Genomic DNA, 16,151 nt, shown 5'->3' with positions numbered 1-16,151 from the left:
GGCAAAAACTCGAACTTTAACAAAAAAGTAAATAAAATAATTTTATCATTTCTTAACATTTTTAGATTTCCAAATGTTCTCATTTGAATTTATTATTATATTTGTTTGTGTAGCCAATTAATTTTATTGGTAAGTTCATTCTAATTGACATTTCTTTTTACAAACATAACTCAATCCCAAATAAGGAATTTTTAACATGCATTTTGTGTCATCTATTATATAAAGGAGAAATGTCTGTCAGTGTGAATAAGTGTATGTATATATGTATGCATGTGAGTGCGTGTTTGTATGTCTTAAAGGACAGGGGCTCAATAATATGTGAAATTTTGAATAAAATATTAATTTTTTGCTACTTTAACGACCACAAAATCTGATTAAATAATATCGTTTTTTTCTAAATAATTTCCGCATCTGCGCATCTCTCGGATACTGAAAGTACATAGATTTGCAACGTCATAATACGACTGTCGCCATGGTCGAATGGATTAGAAGGTTATCTCGAAACTATTAGGTTACGCATTCGCGCTCACCTTACACTGAATGTTTCGGTTTTTTGGGTTTTTTTTTTTTAAACATATTTTTTAAAAACGTTTGTTTCGGTCAGCTTTTGCATTTAAACAGCGTTAAAAAAAAAATTTTCTCATTTTTTGATGTTGAAAAATGAACTTGGAACGCTATTTGGAGTTGTCCGGGATCAATAAATGTAAATTACGATATTACATTTTAATTTCTTTTGACTAATTTCATTATCAGCGTAATTTCACTTCATATTATTGTGAAAGCGGGCGGAGGAAGATAATTATCCTGTATCAAGAACGTCGTGTAGCTTGCTCTACTCCGCCTTCTTCAGGGGCAATGGAGGTAAGACTAGAGTATCACATTTAAAACGGGTAGTTCAAGTAAATAATTTTTTTTCAACACATTGAGAAAAGAATGTGGTAGGCGGAGGAGAAAGAGGAGGTTAGGCGTTGTGGTCCTGTTTAGGGGTAACAATATTAAGGTGAAAGAGGTCCGGTGTTCACTATGAGCGGTTAAACTGCGAGTGTGCTCTCTGCTCGAAAGCAGAAATGTCTGGCATACATAGAGCCAGACGAATTCATATTATTAGTAATATAGGGGTATTAACTACATCAGAACACCACCCCTCCGAAGATCTATTTCCCCGAAATATAATTTTTCTTTCTCGAGTTGACTTCCAAGGGGTCCGCCAGGTTCCAGATCAAATGCATCTTACAGTAGGTCCAACGTCTTTTTTCTGGTGGAGTTTCGCTTAACTCATTCGAAGTGCGTTTGCGTATCTGGTTCAAGTGTTTCTTATGCGTGGAATGTGGTCCTTCCACCATGTAGACCATACGACCGATCCTGTTCTTGATCGTTCCTTGTTCCCAGAAAGTATCATTATCTTTGTGCATCGGGAAGAATATTTTCTCTCAAAGCACGTAATTCTTCTTGGGGACAGTTGTCTTTGCAGGTTTTACCTGTTTTGTCAATAAAAAAAAAATAAATTAAAAAACATCACTTCCACCGGAGACATGGTGTATTTTCGTTAGGCGTTATGCGGTACACCTGAAGAAATTGTTGCAACGCTTTTTCGGATGGAGTATCCTTTGCCTTCTTCAAAGCCTTCCTCGCGGTGACCACAATACTTTCGGCCTGTCCGTTTGATCTTGAGTGGTAAGTCGGAGTTGTGATGTGGTCCACTTAGAAGTCCTCGATGAACTCTTTAACGCCCCCAGATGTAATGTGAGGGCCGTTATTTGACACAAAACAGTCGACCACTCCGAAACGTGCGAATAACTCATGAAGAGTTTTTATCGTGAAGTCAGTAGTTCGGCTTTTGCATCTAAAGACTTCAGGCCACTTAGAGAAGTGGCCCACTACTATGAGGTAGTACTGTCTATCAAGTGGTCCACGTGTATCTGTGACCATAGGTAGTCAGTTTTGGGGATAAATTGAATTGGTGGCGCTTTAGCAGCTAGTGCACATCCTCTGCATGCTTTCGCCTTTTCTTCAATATCCTTGTCCATGTTTTTCCAGTACACGTATGAACGCATTTAACTTTTCACTCTATTGGCGCCAGGGTGCCTTGTGTGAAAATCTTTAAAATTCTCTTTAGGGGTCGTTGAAACAACTACTCTCTCCCAATATAATAATACTTGGTCGCATGCTGAGAAAACCTCTGCTACTTGTTCATCAGTCTGCAGTTTTTCCTTGGTTTCTCTTATAAAATCGTCGCTTTCGGCTTCTTTCCTTATATCATCCAGAGTATCGGTAAGTTCTTTCACAGTATTGCCTCGAATCGAACTATACTCTCTCTCTCTCTCTCTCTCTCTCTCTCTCTCTCTCTCTCTCTCTCTCTCTCTCTCTCTCTCTCTCTCTCGCTCTGATTGTAGTGATGCGGTCACTGAGTCTTTTAGGGGTTCGCCATTCCTTGGTATTAACCGGGATAGCCCATCTATGTGTTTTAATTTCTTTGATGGAAGAAACTCCATATCAAAGTCGTAATTTAATATGATTGTTCCCCATCTTTGTAGCCTCTTTGTCGTATGTATAGACAACCTTTTCTTTGAGCCAAAGGTAGAGATCAGCGGTTTGTGGTCCGTTTGAAGTTTGAAATGTCGTCCATTGAGAAATCTGGGAAACTTTGTTCTCGCGAAAATGATGCTTAATGATTCTTTCTCTATCTGGGAATAATTTCTTTCCGCAGATAGTAGGGTTCTCGACGCATGTGCTATCGGTTTCGTAGAACCGTCGGGCATTTTATGCAGGATACACGCGCCGATTTCATATCCGCTCGTGTCACTTGCGATGATAATGTCTAAATCTGGCTTGTAATGGGTCAGGAATAGCTCCGATGTGAGCATCTCTTTTTGCTTTTCGAATGCCATCTTGCAATTCGTGGTCCAGTTCCAAACCTTGCCCTTCCTCAGTAGTTCATTTAAAGGTGCGCGCAATGTGTGCAACATTGGGAATGAAGGCTTCATAGTAATTAGCTGAGCCTAAAGATTTTGCAATATTGTTATGTCGTGTGGCTCAGGCATATTCTTTTATTGCTATGGACCTTTCTGGATCGGGTCATCTACCATTCTTATCTATTATCTGCTCAAGGTATTTTATTTGGTCGAGGAAAATTCACAGTTGGTGTCTTTAAGTGTGAAGCCCTACTCGTTTATCTTTTCGAATACCCGAAAAACGTGATTTCTATGTTGCTTTATAGATTCGCTTTTCATTAGAATATCGTCCAAGTATCCGATGGAAAAATTCAAGGCCGTTCAACATCGTGTCTATTATCTGTTGAAAGATAGCTGGTGCGACTTTGATCCCGAAAGCTAACCTATTAAACTTAAATAATCTCTTCTGCACAAAAGTTGTGAGCTTTCTTCCTGAACGGGAATCTGGATTTTCGCTTCGCTCAGGTATATTTTTAAGAATATTTTCCCTCCATTTGTTTCGTAAAACTTCCTCGAAGCTGGGTAGGGGGTAATGATGATCCTTAAGTGCGGCATTCAATCTGGTCGAGAAGTTTGCACAAACTCTGATATCGTTTGATTTTTTCCTTACATACATGGCGGGGACAGCCCATTCGCTGTAGTCGACTTCAGTCAAAATTGCTGCTTTGACGAGTCTGTCTAGCTTTAAGTCAATCTTTTTTATAGAGGCAAACAGTACGCTGCGCTTCTTTTTGAAGACTGGGATGGCATTGTCTTCTAACTTGAACTTCGCTTCCATTTCTGTACAGTAGCCGAGTTTGTTCGAAAAACATTGGGGGACGACTCTTTCATGTTTTTCTTAAGTTTTTCATATTCGGCTGTAAAATTGTCCAGCTTTTGACAAAAATCGCTAATATGCGAGTCCCAGAGTTCAAATTTTTGGATCCAGTTCGTCCCAAAAAGATTATTAGAATTGTTTAATACAGATACCTTGAGATTCAGTGTTTTTTTTTCCTGCAACGTTACGTTAGTGGTTACCTCACCTTCAAATTTTATTCTTTCTCCAGTTTTTTAACGAGCTAATTTCTTGGTTCTCATCATCTTCGGTTTTCCGATTTTGCACCAAGTATGGTGGTTTATGATGTCAAGTTGAAGTCTAACATTCTTGTCCCCCACTTTTACCGTTACGTAGTTCCGTACATTTTCGTGCTCCACTAAAGTCCTCGTTGTTTTTACGTAGCTCTTGCAGGGTGCGTTTGCTCTGCTATGTGAGGCTTTGTGTCCGTTGTGTTGCACCGATCACATTTCCGGGATTGGTATGGACAATCCTTTTGCCAGTGGAGTTCTCCACGTCCTTTGCATTGATAACGGAGTGACTCAGGTTTGTTTTGGGATTTTTCCCGCGGGTCATGTTCGGATTTCACTTGACTGTTTGGAGAGTAAGATGTTTTGCCACTTCGTACTTTTCTAATGTGTGCTACACCTGCCTCTTCTATATTTTTGGAGCCTTGCTTCTTCGAGATGATTCTTTGGCATTCCTCGGCCAATTGTGGAAGAGTTATGTTGGTTTCCTTTTACAATCTGTTTTATGCCCGGCCGGTCGACACTAAGCCTTGAATAAAAATCAGGACTTTAAAATTGCCGGCCGTCAATGAGGCTTGTCCGAAGTTGTCACAGTGTCTGTTTACGACTGAAGCAAATGTGATGTAATCGGGTCAGGTTGATGCATCTCCATCTTTTATTGAATGAGCTGCTTTTTGGACAGTGTAATTCCATCAAAGATTTCACTGTTTTGTCGCAGAACAATTTGCTCGTCTGTTTAGGGATGATGTAGTCCACGAACTTATGTTCCACAGCTCCCAATTTTTGTAATAAAAAAAGAACCTTCATCTGCTAACTCCATGATTTGCAATCAATCCTGAATACGTCACCAAATCTGTGAAAATACGCTTCAAAAGTCCAGTCTTCTTCAGGACGATAGTAAAATGTTTCTAATGCTGATCAGATCGCGGTTTGTGATAAAACATTCTGATCTGATTCGTTGCTGTCTTTCTTCGCTATTTCTTTAGTTCTAATTTTTTTCTTTGCCTGTGACTGCATTTCCATTATTGTTTTTATTTTTTGTTTTTCGTTTTTTTTTTTTTTTGTTTTTGTTTTTTACTGAATTGCCTTCTTTCATCTTCTCATTCTCTTTTTTCCGTTTCGCTTTTTTCTTCTTCTTCTTCTTCTTCTTCTTTTTCTCTTTCCGCTTTTTTTCTCTTTTTTCTTTCTCTTTTCTCTTGTCTCTTCTCTTTCTCTTACTCTTTCTTCTTTTCTTTCTCTTTCTTCTTTTCTTTCTCCTCTTTCTTCTTCTCTTTGTTTCTGCGATTCCAAGGTCTGAATCTGCTGTAGCCGTATCATTTCAATTAGTTGCCTTGAAAGTTCTTCCATTTCAAAAAATAGACTCACCAGACAAACAGGATAAACAGAAAACCCGCGACTTTACGGCGAAGATATTCACGAAGAAAAATAAAACCATGTGCATGTGGTTTTAGCAGAAAAAATGTTCAATTTTCCACAGAGAACAAAAAACACTTGAAAATTTATTTTAACTCTCTTGAGAAGAAAAAAACGAATCATTTTGCCGTCCACAAGACGAATTGAAATCTTTTTGTAGCAAAAACATATACTTTCGTGATCGCGTTGTTGTCTTTAATTCTCGTAATGAAATGAATGCGGTTTTAATCCTTCGTAGAGCTGATATATTTATATATATATATATATACATTTTTTCACCCTTTTCTTGTTTTACCCAGAAAACGAAACCAGACAGCCTATCGACAGCGAAATTTTTGGTCACAGTAAAAAAAAGTTTGCTTTTTTATATCAAATATATATGCAAACCGAATACAGTTTGCTGAAAAGATGTAAACCGAATATATGTAAACCGAATATAACTTGCTGAAAAGAGGAAAAATTAGGATATTTGCAAAATGGGTCAGCCCACAAGAAAAAAAAAAGCCAGTTGCTTTTTTTCTTCTTTTTTTTCTGTGTGATTGAAACAAAAAATGCTCATTTATAACGAACTATCGAAAAATAAAGGCTTTTGGATAAAGAAAAAATTCTGGGACAATAAAAAATGTCTCAGAACGTTAAAAATGAATTAGGTCAATTCTTTTACGCAATAAAAAGCGTTTTATCTTTTTTTTTTCTACTCATGGCGTTTGGAAAAATGTTATGTGGAGATAAGTAACCAACCCGGAACATTCTACATAAGGAACCGAGTCACCGGTTTTCACCGGACCCTTGAAAAAACAGAGACTTCTCCCTGAACTTTAACACACTGCATTTCTCTATGTAAATACGTAAATAAACTTTTCTTTCAATATTCAAACCATAGTGTATATTTATTTATTCCTATCACGGAATACTTTATCTTTGATTGTCCGAATTAATAGGCCACCTTAGGACATATCGAATTGGCAACGAAAACGAGATATGAATTGTGCGCACGTGGTAAGCGCGAAATTTGAAAAATTTATATCCGATTAAAAAATACTTATTAGAAAGCGAAAGACAAGTATTCGCACAAGTACAAAAAATTTTTCTTTGAACTTCCTGAAAAGTTAATGTCATATCGTCTCGTGTTGAAAGGCAATTCGGAGGTGTTTTCTTTTTGGCTAATACGATAAAACGAATTGTACTGCGGAAATTGTTTTTCTGTCATAAAGAAATTCTTAAAAGAAGTTTACGTATTTGAAAAGGACGAAAAGGACCTCTGAAAATTTGTAAACTATTAATATTTTGTATGGTGAATGTTTTTCTCTTTGAACATTTCTCAAGTGCTGACTATTTTTTTTGTGACGAGATCTGAAGGGAACATCTTTTTTTTTTTTGGAACAAAATTTTGTATACGTTGACTTTGTATTTGTGCGTTTAAAAAATACCTTCCGAACAAATAATAGACTTAACGAAAATGTTAACTGAAAGCTTGATCGCTCAGTAACAAGCTCAAATTGAATTTCAAAAACTGAGGTTGATTCAGCAAAAACGTTTTGAATCACTCGTCATTCAGCAAACTACAGAGAATCGTCTATTATTTAAAATTGTGTTGTCACAAAAGTCTGAAGATGGCACATCTCGATTTTTTTTCGGCAGAGGGTATAACTAACTCTCTAGCGGAGTTCAAATACGACCCAGAACTAGGTAATACATTCCCTGCCTATTATCATAGGTTCGAGACGATTTTTACAAAAAAATGTGAGAAATGATCGGATGAGTAAAGAATCCCACTCCTACTTCAAAAATTGGGTACAGAGGAAAACACAAAATTTACGAATTTGATTTTACCAAAGAAACCGGAAGATATTTTTTTTCGGAAACTGTTCGAATTTTGTATTAGATATTTGGTGAAAGAGACAGCCTTTTTCATACTAGGTATAAGTGTTTGAACAAGCAAAAAGAATAAACTGATGATATTGTCACATATGCGGGTAAAGTCAACGCCCAGTGTGAACTATTTAAATTAAAAGATTTGTCAGTTGACATGTTTAAGTGTTATATATTTGTTCAGGAACTGGCAGCACCGAAGGACAAGGATTTAAGGTCAAGGATTTTGTCGATTATGGAGCAAGAACTAGAAATTAACCTGCAAAAAGTGACAGAAGAATGTCAGAAATTGATAAATGTGAAAAGGGATACCACTAAGATAGAGGGAAAAACTACATACCACGTCCTAATGGTAAAACAGAAAACATTTCCCAAGAACAAAAGAAAACGTTTGGAATGTTGACGCTGTGCGGATTCGCACTTAAGAAAAAATTGCTCTTTTAAAGCTCAACCTTGTGCCAAATGTGGTTTAGTCGGACACTGAGCTTCCCAGTGCCGAACTAAACAAAATAAACAGACAAAAATTTAAGTCTAAAGTAAATGTGGTGTTGTCAAAAAAAGAAGTGAGATAAGGAAGTAAAAGAAAATTTGTCAATACCAAAATAAATGTTCACATAATGAAATTACTTTTGAATACAGGTAGCGATAGTTCAATTATCGACGAAGTGACCTGGAAGAGGATTGGGTGTCCAAAACTAGACCAAACATTTAAAATTGCCAAAGGAGAATTTAATTGCAAGTGTATCCCTTGAATCAAAAACTTTTTCTACAAAAGTGTCAGTTGTTCCAGGTATAAATTCTTGCCTTTATGGGATTGATTAGATCGTTTTGTTTGATTTATGGGAGCTATCCATAAATTAATTATGTGACAGTGTGAGTGTAGCTGAAAAGAAAAATTCCAAACAAAATGAGGATTTTCTTACGGTCTTAAAAAGTGAATTCCCCAGGGTTTTTTTATGAGGGGTTAGGTATGTGTACTAAGACCGAAGTGAATGTTGAACTAAAGCAAGATGTGAAGCCTGTTTTTAAGCCAAAAAGAAACGTGCCTTTTTCCTCAAAAGAAGATATTGAAATTGAACTGCAGAGAATGCAGGAAAATGGTGTAGTCGAAAATTCGACTATTATGAGTGGGCAATCCCCACTGTATATGTTTAAAAGAAAAATAAGAGGATTCGGGTATATGCCGATTTTTCTACATGCCTCATGGATCATAGTTATCCCCTCCCATCACCTGAAGACGTTTTTACAAAGCTGAATGGAGGGAAAATTTTCTCCAAAATTGATTTATCTGAGGCTTACCTTCAGGTAAAAGTCAATGAAGAATATTCGAAGTGTTTGTGTGTCAATACCCATTTAGTACTCTTCAGACTCAAAAGGATCCCTTTTGGTTTGAAAGTAGCTCCAGCGTTATTTCAGCAAATAATGGACACAATTCTTGCCGATTTAGGTTTTGCAATCGCATATTTGGATGACATTCTTGTAAAGAGTAGAAAGGTGCAGGAACATAAGGAGCATATCAGAACAGTTTTCCAAAGAATTGAGGAATTTGGTTTCAAATTGGGTGCTGAAAAATGTAAATTATTTTTAAAACAGATAAAATATTTGGGTCAAATCATTGACAGCCAAGGCAGAAGACCGGATCCTCAGAGAACAGAAGTCATTGAGAGGATGCCAGTACCTAGCAATGTTTCCCAGTCATAATCATTTTGGGGGTTTAACACAATATTATGCTATCTATATCCCCAAAATACATAAGTTGAGAGCACCATTGAACGAATTATTAAAAAAAGGACGAAAGTGAATTTGGTCAATGGAGTGCCAAATTGCATTTGAAGAGATTAAGAAATGTCTGCTATCTGATTTAGCACTGGCACACTTCGATCCACAGAAGGAATTAATTGTGACATCAGATGCAAGTGATTACGGTATAGGAGCAATGCTTCTCCATAAACTGGAACGATCAACGAAGCCAATAGTTCATGCTTCCAGATCACTTTTGCCTGCAGAGAGAAACTATTCTCAAATTGAATAAGAAAGTTTAGCAATAATTTATGCAATTAGAAAATTCCATAGATTTATTCATGGCAGGATTTTTACGTTGCAGACTGACCAAAAGCCCTTGCTGACTATTTTTGGATCTAAAAAAGGCATACCCACTCACACTGCAAACAGGCATCAACGATGAAGCATAATTCTGTTGAATTGTAACTTTAAAATGGAGTACATTTAATCCAAAAATTTTGACATGCAGATGGACTGTCCAGATTGATTCAAAAGTGTGCAGAACCCCTAGAGGGCACAGTTATAGCTGCATTAATAGAGGAAAAGGAACTCTCCGGACTGCTGTGCAACACGATTCGAGAGCTACCAGTGACTCTGGACGACATCAATAAGGCAACAGAAACAGATGAATTCATTGTAAGAACGAAAAACCAGATGCAGCTAAGTGACAAGTCAAAGAAAGCCTGAAAACTTTCGCTATATTCGATTTACTCACAGACTTTATTGTATGCAGACAGAGTCGTCATACCGACCACACTGCAAAAGAGAATGCTAAAAGAATTCCATAGCGGTCATCCAGGCATATCCAGAATGAAGGCCTTGATGCGCGGATATACCTATTGGCCTGACATGGACCGGGACATCGAAAAAATGGTAAGAGAGTGTCGAGGGTGTCAGCTAGCAGAAAAGGCACCGCCTGTGCAGATACAACCGTGGCTGAAGATGGATGCACCATGGATGCAGTTACACATTGACTATGCAGGTCCGTTGAATGGACATTACTTCTTAGTGGTTGTCGACAGCTTTACAAAATGGCCGGAAGTGCAAACATCCGACATCGACTAGTACTATAGATGCATTAAGACATCTCTTCAGTCGTTTTGGAGTACCTAAAACTATTGTCAGTGACAATGGCACCCAATTTACCAGCAAAGAGTTTGAAGATTTCTGCAAGGCCGTATCCATTGAACACTTAACAATTGCAATATACCATCAAAGGTCAAACGGCCTCGCAGAGAGATTTGTTGACACGTTCAAAAGAGTTTTAAGGAAACACCAAGGCATGAACACTAATGAGTAGAGTCTTGAAAATGTTTTGTCTGTATACAGGATATCTCCTAACACAAACACGAATGCCGGTTTGTCACCAGCTGAACTAATGTTCGCACGGAAAATCAGATCCGTATTTGACAGGATTTTACCAAATGCAACCAAGACAACATCAACGAGAGAAAATCACTCGACAAGGTTCTACAAACCTGGTGACAAAATATTCTTCTTGAACTATAGGACTGGGAAAATCTTTTGGGAGGAGGGGGATGATTATGAAAAGAACTGGGCACATGCTATATTCGCTTAGAAGATGTAAATTTGACTGTCGCAGGCATATGAATCGACACACTGATGACTACAAACAGGCAGAAGATAATGAACTGCCTTTAGAGGTATTGTATGACTCTTTTAATATTCCTCTAACCATAGCACAACCTACACCGAGAGTAGTATCTTCTACTCCAGGTCAGAGAGTACTAGTTTCACCACCAGCTTCACCCCCCCTCAAACGGTGTTGAGGAGAAAAAGTACAAGGGTGAAAAGAAAAGTTAACCGACTGAGCCCCAGACCTAAAAACAAACGGTATCAAGCAAAATTCTCCAATGAGAAATTGGCTTGGGGAGAGGTGTTATGTGGAGATAAGTAACCAACCCGGAACATTCTACATAAGGAACCGAGTCACCGGTTTTCACCGGGCCCTTGAAAAAACAGAGACTTCTCCCTGAGCTTTAATACTCTGTATTTGAGTCTATGTAAATACGTAAATAAACTTCTCTTTCAGTATTCAAACCACAGTGTATATTTAGTTATTCCTTTCACGGAATACTTTATCTTTGATTGTCCGAATTAATAGGCCACCTTAGGACATATCAAAAAATAAACATTTTCGAGGTGAAGTCGTTTATTTTTTTGTTGCTTAAAATTCTTTGTGAGGCCACTATTTACTTTTTCAAAGAAGATAGTAAAATATGAGTTTGTTAACCAGAAGTTAGTTGCTTATCTAAAGGAGATCATTGTAGGTTCTTTTTTCGAATTCATACGTAGCCAATGTTGCGGTCCTGTTTAGGGGTCACAATATTAAGATGAAAGAGTCCTGTTGTTCACTACTGGCGGCTAAACTGCGAGTGTGCTCTCGGTATTTATTTGTTTCTCCACGAAAACAAAATGTGACACAAGGTCGTTTTTAATGTGGGGGAAAACCAGCGCCCCCAAAGGAGGCACTCTGGCAGTGTGCAAAAAATAAGATTATCTTGGTATAGAAAGGTTTCCCCCTCCATTGACCAAGAAAAATTTAACTTGGGTGCAGCGTCAGAGCAGACACTACACGCAGGCCACCAGGCCGACCGAGAGTGGAGTTACGTGTGTGCTCTCTGCTCGGCGGCAGAAATACCTGGCTTACATAGGGCCAGACGAATCCATATTATTATGAATATAAGGGTGTTAACTACCCCATAACATTAGGGAAACTAGCGAAAAATTGGGTAGGAGGAAAGAGAGAAAGATAAAAAGATGACTATATATATGTGTGTGTGTGTGTGTGTGTGTGTGTGTGTGTGTGTGTGTGTGTGTGTGTGTGTGTGGAGGGGAGGGGGGAGAGACAGAAGTTTTTAAATAAAGATTTTACAATGCACTATTTAATTCTTTCTATTTTGTGTTTTTGTGGCTCCGGGTAACGCCGAGTATCCCTGCTAGTTTAAGTACATAGGAAAAAGCCTTAGGGAAACAAATGTTGGCTAACACATCTTTACTAAAACAGTAAATGGCTTTAAAGTCATTTTATGGGTTTGTAGGATTTTATTAATATTATGGAATTATGTACACGAATACAGCTACATACATAAAAACTTTATTGCTAATCCGGACATAGTGATAAGAGACGAGAAGGAAAAAATAACAACCCTAGTAAAAGTCAGTATCCCAAATTATTATGGCTTAATGGAAAGAAAACAACGAAATACCAAGGTCGTACATACGACATGAAAAGAAACTGGAATCTTAGGAAGATCTCCATCATTTAAGTAATTATAGGAACAACTGGACTTGTGAAAAAGAATTTCAAAAACTGCCTGGCGAATATACCCGGTGAGCCAAGTGCAAGAGAGATATAAACAATTGCACTTAAAGGGGCGATTAGAATATTAAAAAAGATTTCTTGGTTGGAATGTATGACATATCGAATGAATGTTTGGCATCTAGTAGCAAAAACGAAATGATAAAAATTAATTAAAAAAAAAAGGAACGTTTAAAGTTAACAAAAGAAAGTTGTCCTCAATCAAACACAATAAAATCCCTATAACTGCCCACATTGCGTACCAATATGACCCTACTTACCCAAGACTTATAAATAAAACTAAAACTATACATACCACTAAATAGAAAACTTCCTTTTTACTTTTTGCTAGGGAAGTTGACTCCACTGTGTCTCACGGATGGGCGACTTCGTTAAGAAAAAAAAAAAGCTTGGTTGGCTGAGGGTATACATAGTGCAATCGTTACGTCTACATTAGAAGTCACATATTGGGTATAACATTGTAATGAAATGGAAATTGAGTCGATTTAGGGAATTTCATTGATTTTTTCGCTTCTTTTTTAGTCTTTCTATAACCGTAGCTGTTGAGAAAGGTGCAGAGCAGTGTTTCCCAACCTTTTACCTTCGTGGAACCTTTGTAATAATAATGTCCCACGGGTACCCCACATAACAAGAATTGAACTGCGAACCCTAACACCAACTTTCACTTCAATATTACTGAGCGTGTAATTATCAGTGACGATTCCAATATTGTTTCCGATCTCAACTGATTTTGTTTTAAATTTCTGATTCCGATACAATTACCGATTCCGAGTCTTTTTAAATTTCTGAACATTGAGTTATAAAGTTGTTGTTTTTGTTGTTGTTAATTTCCTGATATACGTAAACAAAACAAAACCTTGTAACGTGTGTATATATTTTCGCAAACGTAACAATACACTTGTGGGGGGGTACATTACGCGAGTAGATATTTCAAATTATATTTTTCTCAAATCTTTTTCTCATAATTTAAATTGAAAATAGTAACTTGATAAACTCGTTGTGAGACTTTCATTCATATTTTTCATTTGTGCCATTTTTTCTAGCTATCTTTTTGTGCCATTTTCCCTATTTATCTACTTTTGTGCCATTTTTATTGTTATCTACTTGTGCCATTTTTTTCATATTTTTCTACTTTTTATGCAATCTTTTCCTATGTTTTTACTGTCTGTGTCATTTTCTTATTTTATATACTTGTGCCATTTTCATGTTATCTACTTTTTGTGCAATTTTTATATGCTCTACTTTTGTGTCATTTTTCATGTTATCTACTTTTTGTGCCATTTTTCCTGAGCCGGCGTCACTTTTACGTAAAATTGCTCTAATTATATATAGAGTTTAGTTTTACCAATAGTTAAAAAATGGATATTTAGCAATTCATCATTAGAATTGAAAAGCAGCAATAGAGATTAAGTATTAAAGAAAAGCAAAAACTAAAAAAAGTGCTACGACTTTATACTCTCTCTTACTGCACCCTCCTCCCCCACCTGAACTCGCTGGACTACTTCGTTTGGTCATACGTCGAGAACATCACCAACATGACTTTCCACGACACCAAAGCCACCTTGATCGCCGCCATCCGCTGAGTATTCGCCGAGTTCCCGCCGGCGCTTGTGGGAAAGGCATGCTCCCAGTTCCGTACCCGTATCGAAGCGATGATTGAAGCTAAAGGCGACTACATTGAATAGATGTCAGCTCTACTACATAATCAAGTTACCTGAATTGATTTTGTTCAATAAATGTTTCTTTAGGGCGACAAATTTATCGTTCCACTATATATATATATATATATATATATATATATATATATATATATATATATATATATAATTATTTACTATAATAATTATTAAATACCTGCAGACACTAGTGTTTCATCCTTTCGGGAATCATCAGTGCAGGGTGTCACGATTAACACCAGTTGATATATATATATATATATATATATATATATATATATATATATATATATATATATATATATGCATGTGTATATATATACACATGCACACACACACAAATATATATATATATATATATATATATATGCATGTGTATATATATATATATATATATACATATATATATATATATATATATATATATATATATATAGTTCGTCCCATATAAACCTGAAAAAGGCTGGGTCGAAGGTACTGCATGTGTCTGGCAGTGTTCGTAGATTGTTTTTGTTTTTTTTTGTCGGAATGTCCTCGATAAGTATCGACAATCGAAATAACCCAGTGAAAGAAGGAACAGGCGATTTCTACCAAAGTTAACACCTTACACAGCCTAACATCACAAATGCCTTTGAGAAGCTTTATTACCACACAAGCCGAAAGGCCCAATATATAAAATCAACTCTAGGTTCTTTAATACGACAGGGGCGTGTTCAAAATGAATGTTTCTGTTTAAAGCACAATTTCATAAGGATACTTGAATCTTTCATTTTAAGCTTAAATTCGAGCATTATCACTGCACAACCAGTAACGCCAGCCATATAAAATCAACAGTAGTTTTTTTAATATGGCAAGGCCGCGTTCGAAATGAATGTTTCTGTTTAGAGCACAACTGAACCACGATACTTGGCATTTTAAACTTTAATTCAAATCATTATACATAAAATAATTTTATAAAATAAACAGTAGGTTTTCTACAATACAATGTAAACTTCAACTTAGTCACTGCAAGAGGAATGTGAAAGCTCCTCCTGGTGATCATGATGGGTCCTTAATTAGATCTGGTAATCAATCGATTTGATTGAAAAAAAATGGGCTATTTCATCGATTTCGATGACAATAAAAACATGTGAGTGTAAAACATTCGTTGATCATCATTCAATCCCGGGCAATGTTGGGTCACCCTGCCAGCATATATATATATATATATATATATATATATATATTATTTCCACCTCCCATAACATTGAACGCACAGCCATAATGCTTTCGATTTATCACAAAGTTTCGAGAAGAAAAACGCTTTTTATGTCTTCAATCTTTTATGGGAAACTTTAAAAATTGATAGAGAGAAAATAAGAATGAACAAATTAAAAGAAAACGCTTCGCCAGGTATATTTTTTTCTACCTGTTGATCTGACTGACTGTCTTACCTGAAGTTATCGTCGTCTGTAACAAATAAATTATCCAGACTTGCAGGATCAACTCTTTCGTCAGGTAAATTCCAAATTGGTATCCTTTTCGTCGCCGACCAAGACGGCATGGCCGAGTCATATTGCTTAGAGTTAATCACAAAAAATAATCACGATGTTTGAAACGGGAGACCCTGCCAATTGACTGGACAGGAACTCTCTCTCTCTCTCTCTCTCTCTCTCTCTCTCTCTCTCTCTCTCTCTCTCTCTCTCTCTCTCTCTCTCTCTCAAGACGAACAATATAAATATATAAATACTCGACCGGCTGTTCATTATTCTCAGTCACAAAGGTGAGGGTAGACCAACCTGTTTTTACGGATCCACACCCACCACCAACCGACGCCATCTTTGATATGTTTATGTATTTATTTATATTTACTTAGAAATTAAATAAACAAGTGTTGAGAAAGGAGAAACGTTAGACACTCGACAACACAATTCACGCACGGATTTCGCTGTGGGCGATTACGTCTTCGCGCACGAGAAATGGGGTTCTCTGCCTTGCTATACAATTGTTATCTACCAGCCGCTTCACGAAAACCGGGTGTGAAACAAGGTCAAGCTTAAAGTGGGATAGAGC

At 36.9% G+C, this 16,151-nt stretch overlaps 1 protein-coding gene across 1 annotated transcript in view; it reads right to left on the bottom strand.

The window, feature by feature from the left end:
• LOC145248289 (uncharacterized) overlaps positions 1-15,774 on the bottom strand; it is a 115,138-nt gene extending 99,364 nt beyond the window's left edge. The window contains exon 1 of the mRNA XM_080110163.1: positions 15,533-15,774. Within this exon, the coding sequence (XP_079966289.1) occupies positions 15,533-15,653 (121 nt within the window). The 5' untranslated portion in view covers positions 15,654-15,774. The remainder of the gene's footprint in view (positions 1-15,532) is intronic.
• Between the last annotated feature and the right edge of the window lie 377 nt (positions 15,775-16,151).

The sequence above is a fragment of the Euprymna scolopes genome, chromosome 26 (genome assembly GCF_053919585.1).
Source record: "Euprymna scolopes isolate OS-2025 chromosome 26, ASM5391958v1, whole genome shotgun sequence".
NCBI lineage: Eukaryota > Metazoa > Mollusca > Cephalopoda > Sepiida > Sepiolidae > Euprymna > Euprymna scolopes.
The sequence above is the reverse complement of the archived record's forward strand: the minus strand, read 5'-3'. Positions and strand labels throughout refer to the sequence as shown.